The 27,617-nt window shown below is 57.5% G+C and overlaps 2 protein-coding genes across 4 annotated transcripts in view; one reads left to right on the top strand and one right to left on the bottom strand.

The window, feature by feature from the left end:
* Positions 1 to 15,613, top strand: part of LOC115526469 (golgin subfamily A member 6-like protein 2) — a 33,698-nt gene extending 18,085 nt beyond the window's left edge. Inside the window, exons 3-7 of one of the 3 annotated variants that reach the window (XM_032594926.1) lie at positions 12,223 to 12,444; positions 12,718 to 12,832; positions 13,147 to 13,317; positions 13,711 to 13,796; positions 14,706 to 15,613. The gene's annotated coding sequence lies outside the window, so the exon portion shown is untranslated. The remainder of the gene's footprint in view (positions 1 to 12,222; positions 12,445 to 12,717; positions 12,833 to 13,146; positions 13,318 to 13,710; positions 13,797 to 14,705) is intronic. The other 2 variants (XM_032594928.1, XM_032594927.1) reach the window with 2 other exon arrangements.
* Positions 15,614 to 15,665: 52 nt separating this feature from the next.
* On the bottom strand, positions 15,666 to 25,869 carry OVOL1 (ovo like transcriptional repressor 1). Its single transcript, XM_030333217.1, has 4 exons — positions 25,619 to 25,869; positions 18,290 to 18,507; positions 16,346 to 16,535; positions 15,666 to 16,067 (listed from the first exon to the last, which is right to left on the bottom strand). The coding sequence occupies exons 1-4, from the start codon at positions 25,716 to 25,718 to the stop codon at positions 15,772 to 15,774; spliced, it is 804 nt and encodes a 267-aa protein (XP_030189077.1). The 5' UTR covers positions 25,719 to 25,869; the 3' UTR covers positions 15,666 to 15,771.
* Positions 25,870 to 27,617: the final 1,748 nt, after the last annotated feature.

Genomic DNA, 27,617 nt, shown 5'->3' with positions numbered 1-27,617 from the left:
GCCCAACGCGGGGCTCGAACTGACGGACCATGAGACCATGACCTGAGCCGAAGTCAGACGCCCAACCGACTGAGCCACCCAGGCGCCCCAGTTATTATTTATTTTTGAGAGAGAGAGCGCAAGTGAGGGAGGGGCAGAGAGAGAGAGGGGACAGAGGATCTGAAGCAGGCTCTGTGCTGACAGCAGAGAGTCTGATGTGGTGCTCGAACTCATGAACCGTGAGATCCTGACCTGAGCTGAAGTCGGGCAGTTAACCAACTGAGCCACCCAAGCACCCCCAAGATTCCCTTATCTTAAGGTTTGTACTCCTTCAGCCAGCACACACGGGATTGGGACTTTCCTTTTGTCTTGATTATAGCCTCAGAATCACAGGAAAATCCATGAGAATGAGAGTCTGAAAAACGAAAACTCTCACAGAGAAGGCTCAGTGTATTGAGGTAGATGTCAGAAGTCATGAGATAGGTTATTGGTCAGTGAGAAATTTCCCCTAAATAATCTTTCAGAGAAAGGAATGGAGGGGCGCCTGGGTGGCTAGTTGGCTAAGCATCTGACCCCTGATTCTGGCTCAGGTCATGATCTCATCATTCATGAGATCGAGCCCCACGCTGGCACTGACAGCATGGGGCCTGCTTGGGATTCTCTCTCTCCCTCTGTCTCTGCCCCTTCCCTTCTGTGGCACTCTCTCTCTCTCTCTCTCTCTCTCTCTTTCTTTCTCTCTGTGCCTCTCAAAATAAATAAACATTAAAAAAAAAAGAAAGGAATGGAGTCAAGGGCTTAAGTTGGAATATATGTGGTTGACCTAGTTATAAGGTTGGCTGTCTGTTTAATTAATAGATACTTCCATGGTGTGGGACAGCAAGGTCACACGTAGCCCTGGATAGTCACAATGCTGTCCTGGGGCTCTGGAAAAAATGGTGACAAAGGATTCAGCTTCAGGCTTATTTGATCATAGTCTCCAGGCTGGCATGGGTCAGAAGTAGCATAAAATATTGAAGTGGCATCCCAAATATTAGTTCTAAAGAACAAACTGAATGGAGAGGGAGAGCGTCTTAGATCCAGCCAGGGCAGCCAAGCCCCTGGCGAGTGACGTCACTCACGTGTGCCTCGAGGGAGCACCTGCGGCGGTTCGGGATTTGTAGTCCGCTGTGGGACCACAGTGCTGAGAGGGTTCTTCCCCGAGTTAGACTTACCCTGTCAGCAAGACACGGTTTTTATGATTTGTTCGCCACGTCGTGGCACATTAGGCACGATCTCTTTTAAGTTCAATTAAATTAATGTTTAGAAATACTGTAGATCGAAAGGGCTAGAAAGCACTCTAGCAAGCAGTATTACTGGAATTAAAATGCTTTGAGGGGCGCCTGGGTGGCGCAGTCGGTTAAGCGTCCGACTTCAGCCAGGTCACGATCTCGCGGTCCGTGAGTTCGAGCCCTGCGTCGGGCTCTGGGCTGATGGCTCAGAGCCTGGAGCCTGTTTCCGATTCTGTGTCTCCCTCTCTCTCTGCCCCTCCCCCGTTCATGCTCTGCTTCTCTCTGTCCCAAAAATAAAAAAAAAATAAATAAATAAACGTGGAAAAAAAAAAAGAAAAAAAAATGCTTTGAGTTGGAGCCTTAGAGAAACTTACGAATTTGTAGGAGTTAACTGGGATGAGTTCCAGCTCTCACAAGACACATCTAAGTTCCTGAGGGATATCAGCACCGTGTAGTGTGCTAAACTGAGGTGACCTTGCTACCCCACACCACGGAAGTATCTATTAATTTCAGGAGGTATTTCAGGTGGCTGGGGGCAGAACAAGGAGGGACAGCAGGAGATAAGAAAGGTCATAAAGCATCTTTAAGCACCAGACATTATCTCCCTCTATGAAACACTGGGGACTGAATTGTTTGGGTCGGTTGCCTGTTTGGGTAGAAAGGTAAACTGAGGCAGGCATCCCCAGAGCCAACTCGGGAGGAAATGTTCAGGGACAAACACCCTGTAGCTATCTCTTTGATGTCAAAGGTGAAGTAGGTGAACCCCAGACCTCACTATAAGATATGAAGAGTCACTCCAAATTAATAAGCTCGTTAAACTCGTATTTTTGACCGTCTACACATCGGCTTTAGAGAAAACACATAGAATGCTTCCAGCCACACCTTCTCAAACCACTTAGCTGACAGTTTTTTCTGCTAATTACTCTGGTGAGCGTCTCTGTCATTTACAAAGTTTGAGGCAGGCAGGGTGGTGGTGGTGGGGGGATGTTTGTCCCTTGGTTCCCTTTTTAGCACCTAGGGATCAAATTCTGCCATCTTTTGAAATCAGTCTGATCTGTCAGATTACCAGAGGCCACCAGAGTAGAGGACCCGAACCACACACAAACACGCACACGCACACGCACACGATCACCTGTCTGATTTGCTGTGGCCGCAGGGCCAGGGTCTGTGTTTTTAGGTTTCTATGTGCTTCTTCGTTGTCTTTAAATTTTTTTAAATGTTTATTTATTTTTGAGAGACAGAGAGGGAGACAGAGCACGAGCAAGGGAGGGGCAGAGAGAAGGAGACACAGAATCCGAAGCAGGCTCCGGGCTCCGAGCTGTCGGCACAGAGCCCGACGCGGAGCTCGAACTCATGACCTGTGAGATCGTGACCTGAGCTGAAGTTGGACGCTTCACTGACTGAGCCACCCAGGCGCCCCCTTCATTGTATTTTTGGGTGAATATCGGCTCATTCGCCTAAAGGCTCCTCCTCCACGTTCACTCTGTTTTGATGAAATGCGACGGCTTCTGCCCTTTTCCTTGTTTCTTTCCTTCCTTGGACGTTAGTAAGATCAATGGGACAAAGCTCATAAAGTATGCTGAATTACTTCAAGAGGAGTACAGGCTGACTCACTTCACTTACCCCACAGCCCAGGGCTTCTGGCATCTGCTTCCCTGGGGATGCTGCCCGAGAGGAAGCAGCTGGGGCTGTGGACACAGTGCCACATGGTGCTCTTGGTTGGAGCCGCTCGCTCCTGACCTTAGCCTCAACACTCTTATCTCCAGAAATAGGATAAATGGCAGTTCAGCCCCTTGTGACTCCTCATCATGGGGGCCTTCGGTCACCTCCAGCATGACTTACCAGACTAGATAGTTAGTTCCAGCCCCGGAATGTTCCAGGAACCATTCGAAGGTAGACTCAAAGGGGAACAAGGTGGAACGGAGGAACCTAGGAGGTACTCTCACCAGCTGTTTTCAAAGACGAGGCCGCAGGGAGATGGCGAGCCCCGCTCCTTTGTGTGTCGAGATGTCTGAACTCAGCTGGCAGGGCACAGTGAAGCCCCCCCCCCCTTCCCGAGAGTTCTTGCTCAGGACAGCCGGGTGACCAGGGCTCAGGGAACATCACAGTAGCTGCAAGCCCCGTCACCTAGATGTCGTCGAACTTCTTAGGCTGTCAATGCTGTGACCTGCTGTAGATCGTGTGGTCGAAGCGCGGACGTGGCTTGGGCAGGCGGCCCCTTCCAGACTCCTTGTTGGGTAGTGGCTTTTCGCTAAACCTGTGCTATTTAGGGACTCTCAGGCCTCCCCTTTACCCTGCCTGAACCACCTTCCCTCATGGGTGGTAAAGGAGTTCGATTTCTTAGGTCCGTGTGCCCCGGAGGAGGGGGAGCCACTATACTCCTAAGAGTTATTCACCTACAGGAGAGCCTCAAGGACGAAAGAATCTTCTAGAGACCAGGCACGTTGGGGGTTGGAGGTTTGCAGAAGGAGACTCCGGAGTGGGCCCCGAGTCCAGCGGGAGCTCATTAAATCCTTGTTGAGAGGAGCCTGGCAGTGGTTGAATGAGGAAAGAGAAACAGCAGAGGCTAAAAGGGATTGAGACCAGTGGCCCTGGAACACAGCAAGAGGAGACGTTTAATTATGCTAATTAACTAAGCTAACTAAAAGGGAATATGGCATTCATTTGGTTGCCGAAAGCTATTATGAGAAGAAAAAAAAAAATGTGTCAAATCCTGCACCGGGGATGGACGAAGGCTTGGTAGCCAAGGTCTTGGAAAGGACAGAGACAGCCAGCCTTGCAGCTATAAATGGGTCATTTCTGTGTTTCCGTCACCAAAATTTGCCCCTCGATGTCAAGTGACTCTTAGTGTTTGCACGTGCACGTTTATGCTACTAGATGGTCTTCTGAACAATTCTGAGCTTTACGAAAACACTGGCGAAGTCAACACCCAACATTTCCAGGAGCCTGGGTTCCACCCAAGCCTTGCTCAGGGAAGACGGGGCCCTTCCTCGTTCCATTCACCATGTGGCACTCCTGTCATCCTTCTGCCTGGACACTTGCCCTTCCTCAGGAGAGCTGGGCTCCTGCCCAAGCATCTGTGCATGTGTGCGTGTGTGTGTGTGTGTGTGTGTGTGTGCGCGTGTGCATGGGGGGCGGGAGAGGAGGGAGAGGGGATTCTGCTCCTCTATGGTGATTCCACCAGTCACTGGAAGGCTCTGAGTGGAGGCAAGGTGAAACGACAGTGACACCAAGTGCCAAGAGTGGGAGCTTTGCTGTGGCAGCCAGTGTGGTTTTCTCTCCTCAAATTATAGGAGCGGGAAGGCCTAGTTGCTGTCCGCGGCACTCCCCTCGAGGAGAGGGTCACAAGAGCCTCTAGAGGCTGACTTAAGGTCCATATTCCACTCCGCTCGTTTAGATGAAGGGATTGGCTCTCTGGGAATTAGATACAGAATGGGGGCTTCGAATAGATTTTTAAAATAAAAATCACGGTGAAATGTCTTGGCTAGAGCACGACACAGAGGTCCGGGTTGCCATTTCAGCCCCAAACTGGTCCTTCAGCCTCTTCTGGAGAATAAGCGTGGTCCGTGGATAGGACCACAGGTGACCCCTCCTTGCTGGTGACGGAGAGCTGTCAGGTTACCAGGGCCAACCTTTGCATACAGGGAATAACCTGCTTCGCTTGTTTAAAAAAAAAAACAACAACAAAACAACCACTGACCCACTTCTCTGTGTTTGCCCCAGAGGCTGCTCCTGACTCAGGGTCCCTGTGGCCAGAACTCCGCCTTGTTAAGTCATGGGTCGGGGACTAAGATGCATATTCTTATGAAATGGCCCCTGAGAGGGACTGGGCACCTTGGGGGGCAGAGAACTCTGTGGGCTGCTGAGAGGGGCTCTCCCCCAGTGCCGCTGGACCTACTCTGACAGCTCTTCCTCAGACGTCTCCCCAGGGGAGGAATATGGCCAAGTTGGTATTTGCCTTCTGGCCAGTGCTTGTCCTCAACTTGGCTGAGACTTCTTCCTTCACGGGAGATAAGGAGGGAATAGATCTGTTTGTCCAGGTGCCACCAATCCAATGACTGTCTCAGGCACACGAGTGTCTTCAGGGTGTAGGATCAGATCTAGTCCTCCCCCGCCCCTCCCCCTTCCCCCTCCCTTCCCCCGTGACATCTCTATTTCTGATCTGGATGTGCCGTAAACAACAGGTTGATTCAAAACCAGGAGGCATTGGGAAACCCTTTGGGTAGGAGATTTCGAAATGAGATTTAGATTAGAAAAAATATAGTGGGGTGAGGCTCTAAGGAATAAAAGAGACCGAAAAAAACCTCCCCTCCCGCCCCCCCCCCATCTCTCAGCTGGATAGCGGGGATAAACAGAAGAGCCCTGAAGAGCCTAGAGTGGGGGAGAGGGGACAGCCAACACGAGCACAAGGCTGTCCCCACCTCTGCCCATCACCAACAAGGACGCGTCAGCTTCAGCGAGGTGTAGATGGATCAGAGGCCCCCGCAGAAGAGAGAGGGGCCTGGGGTGGGGGCAGGGAGCCAGGTTGGCAGGAGGATTAGGAAAAAACTTCGTTACAAAAAGATTTGAAAAGTCTTGTTGGGTAATTTAGGAGGGGACGAGGTGCAGCGAGGAGTAAGGAAGCCTCAGCGACCCCGGCAGAAGGGGCAGCCTCTCACTGCCGACCGGTGGGCTTTAGCTCAGGACACCCTGGCATCGGGTGGCTCCAAGTGGCAGGTGCCTCTGACATGAAGGGCACAGGGGAAGATGCTGGCTGGATCCAGAACTGCAGAAGGTGGCCGTGAGGAGAAGGAGAGGGAAACTGAGGAACAGGGAGAGGAAGATCAATGAGACCAACCCTGAAGAAGGAAAGGAGGTAAACAGAAGGCAAGGCAGGAGGGGCGTCCTAGAAGGAGCAAAAAAGGAAGAAAAGGAGAGCGGAGATTATGCCCCTCATTTGAAGGCCTGGGAGCGGAGCAGCCAAGACCGAGTCTCCAAATGTGGTCGGTACTCGGAAAGCTTGTCGTCTGACCGGCAAATCCCTTTCGTCCAGTGGGACCAAGAGAGTGGTGCTCTTCGAGGGTGTACGTTTAGCACCATACCGCGTAGAAACCGTGAGCGGCGCTGCAAGAACCAGCTAACCAGTTATGAACGAGAGGGGTTTATGATTCATGAGCGCGCCAACCGCCCCCACACAGAAGCCGTGACTTCCCTGTCTCGTGCAGGGTGGGGACCCACCTAACCGGAACCGCCACCCAGCCTCTCCCAGTCTCCTTAGATGACGAGCTATGGCATCCTCGGTCCACCCAACTCAGCCCCCAAGCATCTTGCCGGAACATCAGTAAACAAGTACAGGTGAAGGGAGTCACAGACCTCTGCGCTTTGTGCCGTTTTCTCCCAGGGCCCAGCACGTGACCGACCCGGGGTTGCTCATCACAGGCTGCGTATTCTTTCCTTAAACAGTAGTCAGAAGGTCTCCAAACACCTCCCTCTGAGCTCATAGTAAGTTTGTTTTCTGTTTCTTTTTATGTTCTCTTACCATGGCCCAGGAAATCTAACAGTTTGCCCGAACCCCGTGGGAACATCATCTTTCCCCTCCGGCATTTCCAGCATTCTCAACAGCCAGCGCAAACTTGACCGTAGCAGTTGGCCAGCCTTCCTGCTCAAGATGAACCAGAGATTAATGTTATTCACCACAACATCCAACATTTGTTTAGGGATTTACGCCTCACAAAGCAAATAAGTATCTTATTTAATCCTCACAAGAATCCTGTGTTACTGTTACTTCCTGAGTTTCAGAAAGATAATGCATCTTCCTTGGTGCCAACTCGCAGACATAAGAGTCACTCACATCCTCTGACTGCAAATCCTCTGCGCTTTCTTTCTTTCTTTTTTTTCCTAATGTTTGTTTATTTTTGAGAGAGAGACAGAGCACAAGCAGGAGAGGGGCAGAGAGAGGAGACAGAGAATCCGAAGCAGCCTCCAGGCTCTGCGCCGTCAGCACAGAGCCTGACGTGGGGCTCGAGCTCCGACCGTGAGATAACGACCTGAGCTGAAGTCGGATGCTTGACCGACTGAGCCACCCAGGCGCCCCAAATCCTCTGGGCTTCCCATACAAGGTCGTGGGCCCCGTAGCGATTCCAGAGCAACGTCAGGGTTGTGATTCTGGGGTCTCTTTCCTGGCCCCAGCTCTGCACCCTGGGTGACCTCCGACATCAGCCTTCCTCCCGCCCATTCTTATGCTACCCCTACTTCCGTGATCACCAAGTGGGAGGAGAATCTCCACTTCTTGGAGAAGAGTATATACACGAAGCAAATGGTTCTTACATTTCCTTTTCCAAAAACTCTTAATCAAAGTCACCGTAAAGGTTTCTTCTCATTACAAAACGAATGTGGGATCATTGTAGGACAAGTACGAAGTGTAGATAAACAAACAAGACAGTAAAATCCGAATTCCACCACTGAGTAATAACTTAGTATTATGAACGCCATGGTGTTTAGTCTTCCATGATTTTTATGGTGTGCACGTGGACTTGTTTGTGTATACCGGAATATAAAATGTGCCTGCCCATAACACTGTTTTGGAATCTGCTTTTTAAGCTTAACATATTGTAAACATTTTCCTGTTAGTAAATATTTTTGTGATATCATATTTATTAGGTATATAATATTTCATTATAATTTTTAACGGTAGTCTAGAATTAAATATCTAGATTGTTCCTAGTTTTCATTATTATGACCAGTTTTATGATAGACTTCTAGGTCTGATTTTAATTTTCATTCCCTTGATTATGAATGAAGCTGAATTTTTTCATATGATTTTTGTCATTTGAAGCTCATTCACAAATAGCCCATCCATACTATTAACAGTTTTCAGTGGTGTGTATTTTCTTTTTTTTTTAATTGGTATGTAAGAACTCTCTATGTGAAAGCTAAAATTTACATTGCACTTGAAAAAAAATTTTTTTAATGTTTATTTTGAGAGAGAGAGAGTGAGCAGGGGATGGGCAGAGAGAGAGAGGGAGAGAGAGGATCCGAAGCAGGCTCTGTGCTGACAGCAGCGAGCCCCATGTGGGGGTCGAACTCATGAACCGTGAGATCATGACCTGAGCCAAAGTTGGACACTCAACCGACTGAGCCACCCAGGCGCCCCTACGTTGCATTTTAATGCACCATTTTGAATTTGGGTACATACCGATTTCCCCCCACCCAACTCTCCCAAATGGACCATAGATGCTTTGCTCTTTTTCCTCTACGTTTTCTTTAACAAATTCCACCCTCCCCCCCCCCACCAACAAAGCCAACTTTGTAAAGCTCTCCTCCCCCAGTGCTCACCCCAGAAGCACTCTGGCCTCCTTGGGGAACACCATTCCTCCCCGTGTAGTCACCAATCCCGGTAAGGATGGCTTCCATCCCTTCTGCCCCGACTTCCAAAACCTCACTGCCTCCCCCCCCTTATACCGGCCTCTGGCTGGGGGTGGTGGTGGACCCCCAGAGGCTCTTGCATAATGCTTCAGAAAACTCCGACACGCGCCTCTCAGAACCCCTCGAGAACAGTGGAAGAGAACGATCGAGCAGGCGTTTTGTGGGGGAGGCGGTACTAGTCAGGTCTGTCAGGGCAGGAATGTAGAGAACCCCACTCTCGGAGGACCCCTCTTGCTTCCGAGCAGGGTCCTAATGGCAGGGGTGCGCTGGCAGAGATCCTGCGGTCCTCCTCCTGAGTCCCAGGCGGTCCGTTCCTTTGCCCTGTTATTACCGCTGGCAGGTTTGTTTGTGCCTCTGGCAAAAGGGACACAAGTCCTACCAGTTCTCCTGGTGTCCTTCAGCAACTGGCCCGCCCTGCGCCCTGCGCCCTGCGCCCTGCCCTGTGCCTGTGCGCGCGCGTGGGGAGGAGGAGGCGCCCAGGCCTGTTACCTGGAGCCCCCCCCCACCCCCCCGCCAGAGGTGGGGGAGGCCAGGAGGGGGCTGAGCAGGAGCCGGCCGGACGAGCCTAGGTGGTGAGGACGGGATGAGTTTCTTCCCCACCAAGATCACTACCTTGGAAAACTGGGACTGTAGGGAGGAGGTCAGGGTACACTGCGGGTGGGTGTTGGGAGTTCACTTCGGCACTCCTGTGGGTTTGGAACGCCATGACCTGCTCTCACTCCCCTAAGTGTCTCCCCTCCCGCCCTTTCTCCAGGGTTGGCCTGTTTGGAAGATGGCCGTGGCTGTGACTTTAGCAGGGACATGCCACCTGGCATTTCTGTGGGAGGAGCTAGACTCTGACACCCTGGCCCCCTTGGTCTCTGCAGCTGGGCTTAGGAGTTTCCAGAACTACCTTTTCTTTTTTCCTTTTCCCACACACTTGCTGGGAAGGCAGTGTGATGCTCTACGGTGAGAACCTAGGGATCTGGCCAGGAGTCAGGTGGCTATGATGACCTTAACAGTATGTGACCTCTTTAGGCTTCACTTTCCTCTTCTGGACAGAAAACAGTGCCGACCTTGGGGCTGGTAGGTGGGCGCTCAACCTTGTCCGGGTTTCTCCCTCCTTTCCCTTTTCTCAACCCTATTGACACGGGGGGCACTGGGGAGCTTCAGAGATCTGTGCTCCAGGGTGGGGCTCCGAGGCAGCCCTTTCCTGCTGTCCTCAGTGCTCACCCACTAGTGCACCTGTCCCTCCCTACCCGCCCCCCCCACCCCCCCTCCCGCACGGACTGGGCCACCTCCGTGGCCCAGAAGGTGACCTTATTCATCTTTGCAAAGCCAATGTGTCAGCACAGTGCTTGACACAGAGTGGGTGCTCTGGGTCCAGAGAATTAGTAGAGAATGGGAAGGAAAAACCCTCCCGTTTCATAAACGTGGAGAATTTGAGAGACAAGAAAGAGCCCCAGCTTGAGAGTCCAACCAACCTCAGGCTAGAGCCCGGCCTCATCGCTTGCTGTCCATGTGACCTTGAGCAAGATATTTAATCTCCTTGAGCCTCAATTTCTTTGTCTAAAAATAGGAACAGTAATAGCTACCTCCTGGCGTCATTGTGGGGATTAGTGATGACGTCAGAGGGAAGCGAAGCTCGAAGCTGCCTGGCGCGTAGTAAGAGCTCACTGGATGGAAGCAGTGGTTAGCTGCTGTGCAAGGACTGTTTACGCGTGTGCCTGAAGTGAACGCCTGCTCCGAGAATTCTGGGGTCAGCAGTGAGTGAGTGACACCCGGCCTTCCCAGGTGCCCTCGGAGCCTCTCTCGTTTGGTCTCCCACCCGGAATGCTGCGGTCCCTCTGCTCTCAAGGATGAGATGGCCGCTGTTGATGCCGATGGGCAGTGTGGCCCAGCAGCCTGGCACAGAGCAGTCCACCCTGTGGCACTTGCTGTCTGCCCCGGGGCAGCCCCGCCCGGGGTTTCCTCTCTGCAGGGCGGGGGGTGGCCACCCCTTAAGCTTGAAGAGAGAGCTGAAGTGTAAGGGCTGGCGGTGCCCCCGTTTGAGATCGAGGCAGGTGACACAGGGCGGCTGGCTCCCCGGCCCTCTCCTCTGAGCACATCGGTAGTTACCTGATTGGTATTTTATTCTACTTTGAAACGTCGATCAGGGTAGAAGTTCTCAGCCCATTTACACAGAGAGAACAAGGGAAGAACAGAGGAAATCTGTCACTTGATGCCCAGCTCTTATATTCAGGAAACAGAACCTGGAAGATCTAATTCTCTATGTACGTCCCTTGCCCAAGACCAGAATCTGCACATCTGCCAGCCTTCCCTGGGGGATGGGGGATGGGGGATGGAACGTCAAAACAGACTGTGGAAACTCGGGAAGGGGGCTGTGCGTGAGGAACGGAGGAGGGCACGTTGGTCTTGGACGCGAGGAGGGCAGGACATCATGGAGTCAGGTGTCCCGAGGGAGTGGCCTGGTTCTGGGTGGCCCTAGGGGATGGGCGAGGGCCAGAGGCAGTGAGAAGGGGCCTGCTTCCCCCAGCAAGTCCAGGTCCCCATCACCTCAAGCCCAGAGTATGAGACAGCCGCCCCCAGCTGGTCTCTTCCCAGTGTTTTCTGTCCCATTCCATGCGGTTCACTGGCGTTCCACCCTGGCTCTGCCTTCCTGGGAATGGTGAACAGGTTTGGAAATCATGACCGCTGCACCTTGGCCCCCCACCTTTTAGAATGTCATGGGTAGAGTCCTGAGGGTTGTGTTGTCCAGCCTTCAGTCCCATGATGCAGTCCTGTTAGGAATTCCTTACAAATGGCTTCCCGGCCCTCCAGCGACAGTGTCTGGGGCTCCCCTCCGCTGCCCCCACCCCCACCCCATGCGGCCACCTCATGGCTAAGCCGTGCCGGGGCTTGGAAGTCTTGCCCTCCCTGCAGCAGGGTCTGCCCCCGCCTAATCCTCACGTCTTGGCCCAGGTTCTGCCAGCTGGAACCACCCGGGGAAGCCTTCCCTCTGCCCCAAGCCAGCAGCTGTGTTGCCGGTCTTTGCCGGCCGCCGAGCGGCTTCTCAGCCCTTCTCGCCTCCCCGTCTCCACTGCAGTTTGTGAGTTTTTTCAAAGATTTTATCGAGATGGGGGCCTAGAGACACAGAGTCTTTCTACCAGAATGGGACTTTCGAACTTAGGAACCCACCTCCCTTTAAAGATGAGGAAGCTGAGAGGCGAGGTCACTTGCCCGGGGGCCGCGCAGACAGCACGAGACAGGGCTGGGCCTCAGACCGGCTGACCGGTGAGCAGCCCAAAGTGGAGGGAGGCCGTTCTGGTTGTTGACGCCACACTTGTGACCTTGTCCGAGATCACATTCGCTTTTCGGGGGAGGGCAGCCCCGTCTCCCCATGGATGTGTTGACCTTTGTGGCAGCGAAAACCCCTAAACTAGTTTACAATGTTATCTTCTTCTGGTTGTAAACGTCAGATATGCTTATTGTAAAAAAAAAAAAAAAAAAAAAAAAAAAAAGAAAACACATAAAAAGGTAAGGTATAAACCTTCCTAGCACTTCCGGTTGTTAGAAAGTTTTCCCACCCCACACTTGTCTGCTTTGTTTTCAGCTCTGACCAGAGGACTCGACGTCCATCCTCGACGAGGCCATCTCCCTGGGCCCCGGCCAGCTCTCCTGTCGGAATCTCACCTTCTCATCAGCTCTTACTGGCACCTGGGGAGGGTTTCGAACCTGCCTGTGGTGGTGCTGAGGACAAAGCAAGCATCCGGATTGCCGATGGAAATAGAGAGGCCCTCTGCCCACCCCACGGCCCACACCTCTTCCCTTCTGGGTGAGACCCCCACTCTTCCCTCCCCCCAAGCACCTTCCCCCCTCTTTTGTCCTACGCAGATCCCCGATTTTCCAGCCAGCCCAGCCGGGGCTCCACTTCTTCCAAGAAGTCTTTACTCTTTCAGATGCAAAAGACTCGTTTGGGGGTTTCCCGGCATTTGTAGTCTGGCCACACGCGTGTCCCTGGTTATATATTGACTCCCACTCGTCTCTTCTCCCTGCCTGACTGGGGCCCGTTTCCCAGTCAGCGGAGGCCCCCTACTTTTCCTTGCAGAGTCTGGAGATCATCATGGGCCCTCGAACTGGGACTGCCTGGCCTGATACTGCTACGGAAGGGCTCATCTGAGAGGTGTCCCACCCTTGAGTTCTTCAAAGGAGTGGGAGAGAAAGTAAAGGCTCGCAGGGGGCCCCAGGAACATTCCCCCACCCCCATCCCTGGCTTCCTAGAAGCTTATCCCCAGCTCCTCCTAAAGTTGACACAACAATTATTCATCTGGGTTCCCAACAATGGGTTCTTGCTCATCTCGGGACAGGGAGAAATGGGATTTGGTTGGCCTTTCACGTTTGGAGGTTTCTAGAGATAAAAATCCTCTGTGCCTGGCTATTGAAAGAGCCACAGGGAGGGTTAGGGGCCCTTCCGATCCTCTGGGCTTCTCCCAGGGAGCCTTACGCGTCGGACCCACGTTTTCCTTTCTCTTCACAGCACCAGGGTGCTCTTTTCCCACCTCCTGGAACATCACGTCAAAGGCCCACGCCTGGCAGCCGCCCCCTCCTCGTTGTCCATCTAACAGGGAAGGGACAGGATGGAAGAACACTGAACTGGGACTCAGGGACCAGGTCCCCAGAGTGATCATGTCTCCGCGAGCGATTTTGGGTAGGTGACGGGAAGGGCCCCTTAATCTCAAAGTCCCGGTCTCGTTCGGCTTGCCTAGAGGCGCATGCTGCCTCCTGGTCTCTGTCGCAGCAGAGTGCACCGGGCTTCCGAGCACAGCCCGAGCCAGGCTGTCTGCTCCCAGCCCAGACCCACTCGTCGGTCAGGAAACCTTGGGCCACTACCTACCTTCTCTGCCAGTGGTGGTAACAGCACCTTCCAGACGGTGGCCGAAAGATCAAGTGAGCGCGTGTGCGTGAAACACAAGTGTGCCCCGCACAGAACAAGCGCTGTGCAAATGTGGCCGTCCCTATAGCTAGGTGTCTGAGCCGGAAGTGACGTGACCTTTGTGCCCTGTCATTTGGGATCACGGTTTTCCTTCTGTGGTCCTGGCAGGGAACTGGGAAGAGAAGCCGAAACGGGACCCCGAGTGACTGCACTGGCCTGGCGGAGACCCACGTCAGGATGTGGGAGTCAGGCAGGTGAGGCGAGCTGAGAGGAAGCCCGGCTGCCACAGCCGAGAGCAGAGTCTCAGCCCAAGGGTCGCAGGCCTTGACTGCCGAGACCACGGGCAGGCCACCTAATCTATCCAGGCCAGATTCCTGTCTTGACTCGAGGCCTACCGGTAACCATATAAGGGTAGATCTTTGAATAGAATGCGACAATTGTTTTGATTAATTTCCCTGCAGGTGGAAAAAGAGGTCCATGGGACAAAAAAGCAGGAATGCAGAAGACGAGAATTCTTTGATTTTAATAGTTGGGGGAAAGCTATAAAATAAAAGACAACACAGAGCGTTAGGACTCCCCCAGATTGCAATAGCACAGGGACACAGAAATATAGACGAAACAGGGCTTCCGGATAATGTTATCTCACACTATGTAACTTCCAGAATACAGCAGTTCCCAGACACTCTAAACTAAAGCAGTCTTCTGAAACGATCTGTACACATTCGGAGGGAAGTCAGGGCAGCCCGCCTCCCGTCGGCAGCCAACGCTGGTGCTGCCTCCGGTGTGGCTGCGCTGGGCGGCCCAGCCCGCCGTGTTCCGCGGACCTCTTTCGAGTCTGCCTTCTCGTTCTTCTGCAGGCTGGCTCCACTCCGGCCCCTCTCTCCCTTTTGACCCACGCCCCTTTCCTGTTTTCAGCAGGAGGCACAGCCAAGCCGATAGAGCCTGGCTGATATCCTCAGATGGAGCCAAGCAGCCCCAGGACGGCTCTGTCCTTACATGCTCACAACCCAGCCTAGCCGTATGAAAAACAGTCAGAAAATCGGCTACAAATATAACTTGACAGCCATCTAATACTGTCCTCCTGAGAGGTTTCTGATGTGTCTGGTTATTATTCTCTGTCCCCCCCCCCCCTTTTTTTTTTTTTTTTTTTGCTGCCGTCCTAGGGTTTTTCACTCAACCAGGAAAAAGGCAGGCCTTGCAGCCTGGCCCCATAGTCTTCTCAGTGTCTCAGACAGTGGACCCGGCGCATCAAAGACTCCTCGCTTCCGCCGGGCTTCCTCCTCGAGCCGCAGCTGGGCTAACTCGGCCTTCGCCATGGTGACTCTCGTTCCACAAAAGGAGGTCTGTTAGTAGGAGGCAAGCAGGCTCTCGGGAACCCCCAGGCTTGCCTTGAAAGGATGTGGGAGGGAGGCAGGGTCACGGGGGAAGGGAAGAGCCAGTGTGATGCGCTACCCCAGCCCAAGGGGAAGAACAGAGCGCAGCGCGTTCCCCAGGCAGGGCCGGAGGAAAGTCTCAGGTTAAACGTCTCAGGAGAACCAAGGCACAGAGGAGGTGTGAAATGTCCAGGATAAATAGAACCGCACGGGGAGGGAGAAAAGCCAGCTCCATCCTCTCTTAAAAACAGCCGCCATCGGCACCAAAAATATATTAATATCTGTACATTTGTCATCTTTAAAAAAAGGAAATAAAACTTCCTTGGCACCTTGTAGTCGATTTCCTAAAAATGAGGTGATATGTGGAAAGGCCTCCTGTGTGCACACGCGGGTTTGCGGCTCCGTGTGGGGAGGGCAGAGCCCGCCACCGCGGCCCTAAGCGTTAGATCCCCCCTCCTCAGGCAGCTGCCAGTTCCCCCACCGCCTCGGTGTGCAGGGAGCTCTTTACTCTGTGGTCCTCGCCCGGCGGGCCCCGCCCCTGCCCTCCAGAGGGCAGAAAGGGGATCCTCCGCGCCTCCTCTGGGAGGGAAGTCCCGTCTCTAGGTGTGCTCTCCTTCAACCTGAAGGCAGCCTTGGCCTCACGGCCGCCCTGTACTCACACGTGTCTGCCCAGGCTCGGCCCGGCCTCTGCCCGGAAGACAGATGCAGCCGCGAGCAGAGCTCACTCGATGTGGCGCCTGAGTGAGCACGGGTGCTGGGGGGCTCCGGTGGTCCCCATCGCCGTGTCCGGCAAGGCGTGGCGGCGGGAGGACCGGGCCAGGCAGCGGGGAGGGGGGCCCAGGCCGGGCGGCACCGCTCACAGGTGGTGGTTGCTCTGTAGCAGGGAGGTGACGGTGCTCTGCAGGGCCACGGCCACCTTCTTGGAGGTCTTGCGCAGCAGCGGGCTGTCGGGGTGGTGCTCCTTCAGGTGCAGGACGTGGCCCTCCTGGCTCTCGGACGTGCAGCCACACTCCTCACACACGTACAGCTTGGCCCGCCGCTCCTTGTACGCGTACTTCTGCTGCACGCCGTGGATCTTCTTGAGATGAGACTCCAGGGAGCAGCGCTGCGTGAAGGCCTTGTCGCACAGGCTGCATTTGTAGGGCCTCACGCCTGCAGGGACAGGGGGGCCGGTGTCAGGGTCCCGACAAGGAGCCCGCCGGAAGCTTCCCTGACTCAGGAAGGCCGGGCCACCTGACACCGGGGAAGAGGAACAGAGGAGGCCCGTCCGCCTCCGGCTCCCCGAGTGGCCTCACCGATGAGCTGAGGAGGACCTGGGGCCTGAGCTCCGAGGCGCCCCTCCGAGGCCGCCCCGTCGCCGAGGTCCCCCGCGTGGCCCTGGCCGGGCAGAGTCTGGGTGTGCTCGCTCCCGGCCAAGGGGCTCCTCTTACCGGTGTGGGTGCGGACGTGTCTCTTCAGGTCGAATGTGTCATTGAAGCCCTTCCCACAGTAGGTGCAGAGGTGCCTCTTGACGTCATTGTGACACTTCATGTGGCGATTCAGCATGCGCTGGTAGGTGAAGGCCTTCTGGCAGATGTGGCAGGTGAAGAGGTCACCGCCGGCACTGTCCCCGAGGGTCACCTGCAGGCGAGGACGGTGTCGGTGGCAGATGACCAGGAGCCGTGGCTGCAGTCCACACAGCAGGAGGACACAAAGCCACCCCCGCCTCCCGGGGGAAGCCGCGCTCCACACCTCTGGGCCCCCAGGCCCGCCGTGGTGGGGCTGGAGGGCACCTTTGGGTCAACGGTCGGGCCTCCTGTCCGGTTCCCAAATCCCCTTTCGCGGTTGCCGCGCGGCCCCTTTACCTTCTCCAGGGACGGGCAACTGACTACCTGTAGAAACAGCTGGTTCGCCATCACCTGGTAGAAAGGTGAGCTCCGATCTGCGGCTCTCCACCTCTGCCCTCTGACCTCACTCTCCGAGGGGATGTCTGCCGCGCGGGCCCTACGGCAGCCCCCCTCGGCCCAGCCTGGAGGCCCCCGGCTTTGACCCGAGCCGGGCCCACCACAGCATGACTCGCGTCCCTCTGCCTCCTCACGACTCTCTTGCTTATAAACCCTTTCCTTTTTCTTTTTTTTGTGATTACGGAAAACCTCACATCTCCGGTGTGGAGATGAGTGCCTTAACTGTCATGTAGGGCCGGTCTTGCTTTATCTTTCCCTCCCAGCCTCCCCCCGCTGCCCTGGATCATTGGGAAGAAAACCCCGGCCACCCTCTGCTCCCCGGGCACCTGTCCAGCACCTTGGCCAGCACGGGGAGACGTGGTCTCCACCCTCCGCCTCGGTTACCAGCACCCCCTCCTGAGCTCCCCGGGCACCGGGTCACCCCGTCACCCCGCACCTCCTCCTCCACCGCTTCTGGCACTGGGGCGATGCCGCCTGTTGCTAGCTAGTCGAGACCTTTTGGGTCAGGACTCGCTCCTCCGGCACATCTGCCATCCTGGGCCCTCTGCTCTCTCTGCACCGCCTCCCTACCCACCAGGATCCAAGGGACGGGAGGGAGGCCCGCGAGGGCTCAGGGGCACCGCGCCGGCTCTCTGGCCAAGCACCCAGGACACGTGTGGCTGGTCTCCCTCTAGTTACACACACTTGGCCCCCACAGGGAAGAGAGGAAGGAACAGCATTGCACTGCCAGCTTTCTTCGGCCCTTTGGCACAGAGAAAAGGGCTACCAGAACCCTGCCACTACATCACCGCTGGCGGGTGCTTCCGGATCCTAGAACTTTCAGGAACGCGGGCCTAGCCAGGGACAGCCCTGCTGTCTGCGCGCTCCTCGAAAGCAGGGGCCCACGCTCCTCACTGCCCCCGCTGCTGAGCACAGCTCCCCAGCTCTCGCCCCAGACACTGGGCCTCATGCGGAGGGGGCCGGAAGTGGCACACCCGGGGAAGGTGGAGGCCGCCGGGCACAGGCCTCAAGAGACAGTTAACCACCAGGTGGACTCCAGAGCTCACTCCGGATGCGGCACGGATGGGAACCCAGGAGAAGGCACTGAGCCGGGCTCACGTCTCCATGGGACTCGCTTTTTCTGGGACTCGCAAAGAGGTGGCTCCCCTTGAGGCCAGAAACAAAAGGAAACAACCCCTGGAATGGCCTCCAGAGGGTGGGATGTCTCTTGCACCCCGCTGCTCCTTCTCAGTGTATGACACTGTCCCATCGGACCTGCTTCTCTTCTTTTCCGTCCCCATCTGTGCCTTGCTGGGTTCACTTCTCTACGGGACCCTGGACCCAGATGCAAGGCCAGCTACTGCCTAGGTCTCATTTGTGCCACGTCTTGTGGGCCGGACACAGGACTATAGACACGCTCCTGGTCCTTGGAGACAGTGTGAGGGTCGGTACCTTCATTTTGGTGCGCAGGAAGCCGTGGTCTCTGCTCTGGGGGTCTGCCAAACGACTCATGTCATCAGAGGGCAGCTGGGCTACCACGCAGGGCCCAGGGGCCACACTATAGCTGGAGTCCCGAAGGCTCATGTCCAAAACCAGGGGGCAAGACGGGGGTTCAGCCACTGACGGCTCTGGCTCCCGGTAGGGCTGTGGTGGGCAGAAGCCCAGACTGACTGCAGAGAGAAGAAATGCCAGGTGAGGGGCTTGCTGGGGAGAACAGCACCCTGTGGGATTTCCGGAAGGTTGCCTGGCAGCGGGCTGCCCCTTGCAGGCAAACGGCAGAGCAGGGCTGCCCCCGGCCCATACATGCTGCGCCTCCCTCCCGCCCCATTAAGGTAATTACAGGTGACGCCGGCCAAGCACCACAGCCCACAGGCCTGCCCGCTGAGTAATTTGTGTCTTAGCGGAACTGGGAGGGCCGGACCTGCCCTGCCAATTATCCCTCCAGAGCTGTCTGCCTGCCCCACCTGGGCCAGTCCCTCTGGATTCCGGGCCTCATCCACGCTCCTGCGTGGACAAGGGGCACCACTGGAGGCCCTGGGCCCAGGGGTCCACCCCTGCCCCTGAAGGGTCCCTGGTGGCCTGAGCCACTCTGGGCTGCTTCTTTGGGCTGCTGGCCTGGGGCGGTGGGGGGGGGGGGTGTTGAGTGGTCCTCCAGGCTGGCGGGTGTCGCTGTTGCCAGCCATCGGGGTTCTAGGCTCCCCACTCCCACTGGCCAAGCTCGGCAGGCAAACAGGCCAGGTGAGGTGGGGCAGGGAGGAGGTCAGGGAGCAGCAGGTGGATGCGGTGTAACAGTCTCCTGGGCGGCCTGCCCGGCGGTTGCGCAACCCTCCCCTACAGCAGGGACCGCTTGCTTGCTCGTGGCACAGCGAGGGCTGGGCTCCCAACCTCCGCCCTCCGAGGCGCCGATACCTGGCAGTCCTTTGACGCGGCCGCTCCCCACGGCAGACACCTCACACTAAACGGGGCCAGAGAGGCTTGGCCCCAGTGTGGAGTAGAGAAGACGAACGGCTGCCTCAGTGACACACAGGGTACGGGTCTCAGAGCCGACAGAGCTGGGGCAAACGAGCTCATGTTTTCACTTATCGGTATCTTTCCTCCCAAAAGGCTAAACTCTATTATACAGTTGACCCTTTAACAGTGCAGGGGATAGGGGCTCTGACCGCCACCCCCCCCCCCCCCCCCCCCATACGGTCAAAAGTCCGAATAGAACTTTTGACTCCCTCAAAACTTAACTACTCATAGCCCGGAATCCTTAGCGATAAGAGATACAGTTGACTAACACACATTCTGTAGGTTACATGTATTATAACAATAAGCCAGAGGAAAAAGTGTTAGTAAGAAAACGGTAAGAAAGGGAAAATGCAGGGGCGCCTGGGTGGCTCAGTCGGTTGAGTCCGACTTCAGCTCAGGTCACGATCTCGCGGTCCACGAGTTCGAGCCCCGCGTCGTGCGCTGTGCTGACAGCTCGGAGCCTGGAGTCTGCTTCGAACTCTGTGTCTCCTTCTCTCTCTCTGCCCCTCCCCCATTCATGCTCTCTCTCACTCTTAAAAATGAATGTTAAAAAAAAAAAATTAAAGAAAGGGAAAATGCATTCATTGTACTGTATTTATCAGAAAAAAATCCACATAGAGGTGGGCCCGTGCAGTTCAAACCACATTGTTGTTCAAGGGTCAGCTCTGCTTAAAGCCCAAAAGCTAGGAACATTTTCCAAGCTTCAAAAGGAAAGGTCAAGAAGGGTAAAGGAAGGAAAGGACGAAGGTCTTCAGGGAGAAGGACTCAGGAGGCTGAGTCAAGGTCTCAGACACGAACAAGGCCCTCAGCACCCCCTGCCCCAGAGCTGGTGAGACAGAAAGGACCAGGACCCAGGGAGGGAGGGGTGGTCCCAGGGCAGGAGGGCCACTGCCCTCCCGTCTTCTCCCGGGACACCGCAGGCAAGGCTGGAGGTGGAAGGCAGAGGAACGTACTGATGGAGGAAGGGTGAATATGAAAGCACCCAAGTTTCGGGAGAGGCCCTGGCTCTCGCCCCCTCAAAACACAACAAAGGTCTGACAAGGGCAGAATGTGCCCGCCTGCCGCCCAGAACCCGTTCTGCTGGCACTGGCGTCTGCCTGTCCAGGGGACTTTGATGAGCCACCTCATTCCGGGAGTTGATTCACCAGTGCCTGGCCCTGGCCTGGCCTCTGAGCTGGCGTGGCGCCTCTCTCTGGACGCCGGGAGGCTGGACATCAGGCCCGAGCTCTTGGGGTCCCTCCGGCCTGCCCACAGCGCTGGCTGGCTGTCTGTGTGCACAGGAGGGGGGCTGGGGGAGGGCAGGGGTGTGTCTACCCCTCCCCTTCTGATGCCGGTTTACCAGCCACCGGAGATCTTGGCCAAGAACTCAAAGCTGAATGACAATTTCCATTTCTCAATCCAGGTAGAGACAAACAGAAACCTCTACCCTCTTCTGTCTCTCGGTATCACATAGCCTGAGCGAGGCTCCTGAAAGCTGGAGCCCGGCCACACCGCCTGCACAAGGAGCGGCCGAGGGAGGAGTGACGGCAGGTGAGGGCTAACCAGTTTGTTCGTGCTCAAAGTGAGTTGTCACTTTGGCTCCCTTGCTCCACTGAGGGGGTGGCGGTGAGGTGTTCACGGCTAGGGTTCCAAGGGTCCAGGCCGGTTTGGGAGAACACCCGCTTCCTGCCCCCGCCTCTTCCGTTCCACAGAAGCCTGGCGATGCTGGTGCTGGGGAACTGGGGACAGGGAGCGAGCCTGCCCGGTCTGGCCTCGGAGCTGCCTCTACCCTGAGCCAGGGGCAGGGGAGGCCGGACACACCGCCACTCGGCTGCCAGGGTGGGGACGTTTGCCTCATCCCATCCACCCCGCCAAACCTGTCTTCCCGCCACCCCCGGGAGCATGGCCCTGCCGCGGCCGCACGCACAGGGCGTGCTCAGGGCATGCCGCTCCTGTCACTGGGTGTCACTGGGTGGCCGGAGACAGGAAGCAGAACTGGTCGGGCCCTGCTTGTGCTGCTCTCTGTCCCCTAATTAGACGTTTCCGGCAAGGCGGCGGCTGTGGCTACTCATCACCCGCCCACAGCCGTGGAGAATGGCGAGGCCGCACCAGCCTGGCCCTCTCCCTACTCCTTCAGGGGCGCGCGGGTTCCCCTCGTGTTGGCCCAGCTCGCCTCCACTGGATGATGAGGGCTGGGCCGGGAGCAGCTTGCCACCCGAGGCCCTTCTCCTCCTTCCCCCGGCAAGCCCCGCCTCCCTCAGACTGAGAGCTGCTGGCCAAATACTGGACAGAGGGCCAGGTCCTACCCCTACCCAGCAAGGCCTCAGGTCGGGGCCGGGCACGGGGCCTGGTGCCGGCTCCCCAGGGAGAGCAGGTAAAGCAGATGTGAGGACCCAGCCTCTGACCACACGGGGGCCGCTGCTCGTGCTGACCCGGGGTGTGGTTAAGTCAGCTCTGAACGGGCAGGGACAGTGTATCAGCACGGCCCAGGTTGGTGTTATCAGGGAAGACAGGAGTCCCCCGTGCCCATCTCCCCCGGCCCCAGCGGGTCAGCTCTCGATGCCCGAAAGGCAGCGAGTGCCAGCCAGGTGGCAGAGGCGGGCGGCCCTGGAAACACAACGGGCCGGTTGCTCAGCCCACTGTGCCCACTCTGAATGCCAAGTTTTTCTCTCAGGCAGTATCTTTTCCCCCTTTCCCAACTGCCTGTCGTGCCGTGGCCACAGCGACGCTAACACGGAGCACCTGAGCCCTCACACCAGGGCGGATGGCCCCGACCGGCCGTGAACTGTGCTTCCCTGCGCGTCCTTGCCGCCCTTCTGGCCACCACAGGGCCGCGCGCCCCTGTGGGACACCACCCTTGTCAGAAGTAACCATCGGCAGTGGCCACCCTCCGCTCTAGTCCTCCCTGCGCCCGGAGGCCTTGCCCTCACCTGCTTTCTTTCTGGGACAAATGGTCTGGCAGGAGTCTGCCTCGGGTCACCCCAGCCTGGAGCAGTTTGGCAGCTTTGGGAGACGGCGCCCCATGGGACAGGCAGGAGCCCCATCTAGGCCACTGCCCGGGCCCAAGTTGCTTTTCTGTCTCCATCCCTGTCTGGCTTTCTATGCTCCCTGCCTCGCTCCCTGGAGAGTGTGGCAGACATGTCCTTCGCTGCCAGCACTTCCCAGGAATGACAAGAATGATCCTCATTGGAGGCCTAATTTCCCCCCACCCACACACATATACTCTGGGGCCCAAAGATGACCGAGAGGCCTGTCCACCGCGGCCGGACAAAAAGCGGCTCCCCGGGACAGGCATGTGCTGGCGAACTGGCAAGATAGACAAGAGAGGCCCCGATGCGGAGAAGGGGGCGCCTGGAAGAGGCCCTGGGACACCCACATCTGGGAGCACCTCATTACAGCTTCTAGGCTGTTTCCGGGCTCATCTCTCTACCCTCAAGTACCTTCCTGGCTTTTCGTTGTTCCTCAGCAGGGGCTGGTCGTGCGGGGTTTCCCCAGCATCCCCTTCAGTGCAAGACATGGAATTCGGGCCCTGGGTACAGGTGCTTGGGCTTCTCCTCAAGAAACCAGCATTAGTCCCAGCACATTAACACTGACACTACAAAGGAGAAACGCTGGGGGCGGGGGAAGTGAAGGGCTCGAGGCCAAGCTCTTGGACCCAAATCGGTAGCTGTTAATCTCCCTTCCACTATGACCTTTTAGCCCCATGTGCCCACTTCTGGGCTTTTTCCTCAGCTTTGGAAGGAGAGTGAGGCCAGGGAAAGGTTCTGCCCTGGGGGTGGGAACTTCTAGAATTGTGTCTCAGGGAGAGAGGCTGGAGTGCTGGTCAGACTGGAGCCTTGGGCCTTCAGTCGGTAAAAGTGCCTCCTTCCAGGCGCTCTCTGATGCTTTAAGGGTCTCAGAGGGCCCTGGCAGGAAGGTCAGACCTCAAGTATTTCACTATTCCCCAGCTTCAGCCCCCCCTCCCCCAGTGCCTCTCACAGTGGGAATGGGGTCAATGCTTAGCTGGTCACAACGTGCTGAGTCTGTGAGGTGGGGTGAAGGAAACGTGCCCAGCCGGCTCCTGGGGTCATGGTCGGCTAGTGATGGAATGGCTCAGCCAGGGGACAGGCCACCACAAAACACACTCCCCACTCTCCAGCCAGCTGAGGCACCCAAGCGTGGCCCGAGAACATTCCCTTTCTCATTTCCAAAACCTGTGGGAAAACTCTCCAGTGGGCCACGTGGCCTTTAGAGGCTAAATTAAGTGCTTTGCCTTCTACCCTGGGCCTCACCCCACAGGACTCTCCCTCCCCAAGACAATGAGAGCAGATTGTCACTTGTGCCCTCCAGGTTTCGACCCCCTACCCAACATCTGGGCCAATCCCCTCGATCCTGTGTGAGAGGCCTGCACATCTCCCCTCACCTGGACAGCAGCAGCGGGGGAGGGGGGGCGGAGGGGGGCACAGACCACCCAGAAGCCTTCCTCATCACCCGCTGGGACAGCCCCTGGGGAGAAGCCTCCCCCACCACTCCCACTATGGCCACCAGGACCGTGGTGGGGAAAGGTGGGGAAAATCACCAGGATGCAAGGAAGTCAATGATTTGAACGAACGGAATTTCTTTGTCCTTTGTAAAAGTCAACACATGATCTGTTACTGATTGGGATGTGAAATAAAACTAAAAATAACAGCACACCGAGTCTCCTGCAAGGCTCAGCTCACCTTTCACACAGTCCAAGTTCAGTTTATCAGATCCGAAGGAGCAGCTAAGCAGCAATGCAAACACAGGTGAGGGAGGAGGCAGGAGCGAAGAAGGGGGCTCCGATCCTCTCCCGGCCCTTTGGGGGTGGAACAGCCACCCCGCCAGGGAACTTGGGCAGGCCGAAAGCTATAAACAGCATCCGGGCCCACACCCTAATCCACCTCAGGTGAGCCGGCAGCTCACTTGCCTTTTGTCTCAGTTTCCCCTTGTTTTAAGGAGGCCGTAGAAGCAGCTTTAAGATAAGGTTAAGCTGGGAAACATCCCCAGCGCCACAGGCCATTGGATCCTGGCAGATCAGGCCACAGAAATCTCATCACTACACCCACTGTCTCCACCAATTTCTTCAGGAGAGAAACTGAGGCAAGAGCCCTTCCAGGGCCCCTCACCGCCCTCATTTCACCACTTTCCTACAAGGCCTGGGGCGGTGCCAGGGAGCCTGCAGATCAAGGGTCAAAGTCGGTTGGTTAATTACAACCTCTCCCCCCACCCCCTTGGAGGCTCCGGGCAGGGTGTGGGGAGGGGGAGCTCGGAAGGAAGCTGGCTTTGTCCTGACCAAGGGGGGTGGAGGAGGACAGAAGGCACGAAAATGTTCTCAAGGCTTCCAGAGGAAGATGCCATTCGAGAAACAACTCGGCTTACTCATTCAAAGTTGACTCCGACGCTGTCAAGGCGTCTTCCAAAAACAAGCTGGGCGCACCAGCTCCCCCCCACCCCGCCCCCGCCCCGGGGCCTGGTCCCTCGGCTGTGGGATGGGCTCCTTGCCACTCACACTTGCCATCAAGTGTGTCCTCCGCGAGGCTGAAGGAGGCGCGTTTCTAATAGCGGTGGGACCGGATCCCACCTTGGTCTTCAGGACAAGCGGGGTGCGGCCGGGCGCCTGCCCCACGGTCTCCGCGAACTCTGCGGGGCAGCTAGCCGGGAGCCCCCCTCGGCTGCCCGACCCTCACCGCGACCTTCCGGCCCGCAGAGGACGAGAGGCGGCTTAAACTGCGTCTTGTCTTACATTTCGCACAAATTTCGGCAGAAACTCCAACTCGCTCCCTGCCCCCCCCCCCCACGAAGTGGCATCGCTCCAGTGCCCTCCTCCCGCCTCATAAAAGTCCCGGCTTTGCGGATTTACGACGTGAGAGTGGAGGGTCGCCTGAACGGTGACACACCCCGTTGCCTCCCTTGCGCCTCGGCTCGGGCCGGTGGAGGGGAGGGCGGCACCGCGCGGGGCCGCGCGCCTCGGACCCGCCCGCCCCCGGGCCAGTGGCGGGGCCTGGGAACGGCTCTCGCCCCCTCCCGGCGGCCCCCGCCCCCACCCGGCGCCTCCGCCCCCGCCCTCCCCCCCCCCCCCCCCCCCCCCCCCCCCCCCGCCCTGCGCCGCGGGCTAACGGGGCCGCGGCCGCTTAAACATTAAATCGGGCGCCCCGGCTGCGCCGGCCCCCGGGCGCCGCGTCGCTGCGCCCCGCACGCCCGCCGCCCGGACGGGCCTCCCGGCTCCCAGCCCCTCGGGCGCCCCGGGCTCCAGGGCAGCGGAGGGCTTGGGGCCGCGGAGCGGCGCCTCACCTGGCACGTAGATCTCGCCGCGCTCCTCGTCGGGGAGCTCGCTCCAGTTCCTCTTGCACGTGGAGACGCACGGCTTCTTCACCAGAAACGCGCGGGGCATTTTCGAACCCTGCTCGCCCGGCACCGTCCGCTTCCGTAACCAGAGCCGGGAGCCGTCCCACCTTTCCCGGGCCGAGCCGGAGGCGGGGGAGGAGAGGGGGCAATTCAGGGAAGGAGTGGCCCAAGTGCCCCGGCGTTCCTCGGGAAGACCGTGCCCGGGACGGCGCGCGCCGGTTTCCAACTCCGCGGGGCCGTCGCCGCCCTCCCTCGAACGGAGGCCCTCGCGGCCAGGTGCACCGGGCGGCGGGGACAGCGGCAGGTAAGCGTCTCCCGGATCGACTGGCGTCCCCCGCGGCCGCTCGGGAAGTCTTAAAGTGCGAGCCGGACGGACGGGTTCACGCTTTATTGGCTCGCGGCGGTGTGTGTTGGTGGCTGGGGCGGGGTGGGGGTGGGGGGGGTTGATCTGAGCTAATTAGCTTGGAGTATCCCGGGGAGCGACGGCGCATGCGTTGGGAAATAACGGTGACAACCACCTATTTGTTACCTGTCGAACCGGTTTCCATTCCGCTGCGGGTGAGGTGGCCTCGCGGCCTGGGCGGGGTGGCCGGGCGGGGGCGGAGGGGGGGGGCGGCGCAGGGCACCCAGCACCCGGCTGCCCCGCCGGCCGCGCCGCCGCCCTCCAGGGACCTCCCAGCCGGGAATGCTAGCGTTCGCAGACGGAAGCTTCGGAGTTTCGGAGGGAGCAGAGGAGGGGAGGGGACAACGTTATTTGCACCGGCGCTCGCACGCTCCGCGGGTGATGAAATGGAACTCGCCCAACGGGGCCCGGGCCCGGCCCGGCGCGTCCCGGCGCCTGGGGAGGCGCGAAGCCGTCGGGGCGGGAACGCGCGGCCCCGCCCACACTTGTTGAACCGGGCCTGGGCCCAGGCGGCCCGGTTCCCGAAGGCCTGGCGGAGCAATTCGTGCTTCAGCCTAGAGGTATTCGCCGGGCTCCGGCTCCGTGCGGGAAGGCACGCGAGGCCTGAGTAGCGTGGGGAGGACGCGGCCGCGGTGCAAAGCGGAGAGTGCCCTCGGAGAGAGCAGATCGGCTCATCACTGCCCAGAGCCCGCTTTCTGGCCGGGGAAGTGCGGACGGCTTCGTGGAGGAAAGGGCGTTTAAACCGGTCTGAGTCCACCGAGATCCCGAAGGACCCCAGCGCCTTAGTCACTGGGGCTTACACACCTGCAGACACCCTCATCCTGGTCCCAACTGGCCAGATTTCAGTGCAGCCGGGCCGAGGCCCAGGCCCTCTGGAATCAGACCCAATCTGCTTTGCCTGGTTGCAGCCACTGCAGGCAGGGAGCTCCTGTCTGCTTCCCCCCCATAGCCCACCCTGGGCCCAGGTTCAGCCTGGGACACACACCCTCCCCCTCCCCCCCCAACCATTCAGGCTCTGCCCAGTCCCCAGGCTTAGCTGGAGGGAGGCCCACCCTCAGAGCCCTTGTTGGCTTGTCGCCTTCGGTGTTACTGTGGCGCTTTGGCCCCGGGCCATGGCTGGGCTTCTCTTATCACTGAGGTCAGGAATGGGACCCCTTCCTCTTTTTAGCTCTCCTCCTACCCCCCCCCCCCCCCCGTAAAATAAACATTTCAGAATCTCTACCACACATACACCTTTCTCACGTATTAAATGTTTGCTGGAACAGGTTAAGAGGAAATGAGTCTGATAAATGAATTCACTCTATTCAAAAGCCAGAAGTCCAAGAGGAGCAGACCGCTGATGTCCGACTTCCGGGCAGGCCCTGTACATTGCCCCGCCCCCACTCCCAGGACTTTCTGGGAGCACCCCCTAGGTGAGCCGGGAGAGTGTGGACTTCAGGAGCAGATAGGCCCCCTCCCTCCCTCCCTCGTGGGGCCTGTGAGCTTGGCCAAGGGGCTTTCCTCTCCTCGCCTGTTTCCTAATGTCTGTCACCTTAGAATCCT

Source organism: Lynx canadensis, chromosome D1 (genome assembly GCF_007474595.2).
Source record: "Lynx canadensis isolate LIC74 chromosome D1, mLynCan4.pri.v2, whole genome shotgun sequence".
Lineage (NCBI taxonomy): Eukaryota > Metazoa > Chordata > Mammalia > Carnivora > Felidae > Lynx > Lynx canadensis.
Note: the sequence above shows the minus strand (reverse complement) of the source record. Positions and strands in the feature narration are given on the sequence as shown.

Excerpts from the sequence above, each read along its gene's own strand:
- OVOL1 (XM_030333217.1), bottom strand. The coding sequence starts at position 25,718 with ATGCCCCGCGCGTTTCTGGTGAAGAAGCCGTGCGTCTCCACGTGCAAG. Across the intron at positions 18,508-25,618 it reads CGGCGAGATCTACGTGCCAG|TCAGTCTGGGCTTCTGCCCA; the intron begins GTGAGGCGCCGC and ends TTCTCTCTGCAG. Across the intron at positions 16,536-18,289 it reads TCCTGCGCACCAAAATGAAG|GTGACCCTCGGGGACAGTGC; the intron begins GTACCGACCCTC and ends CCTCGCCTGCAG.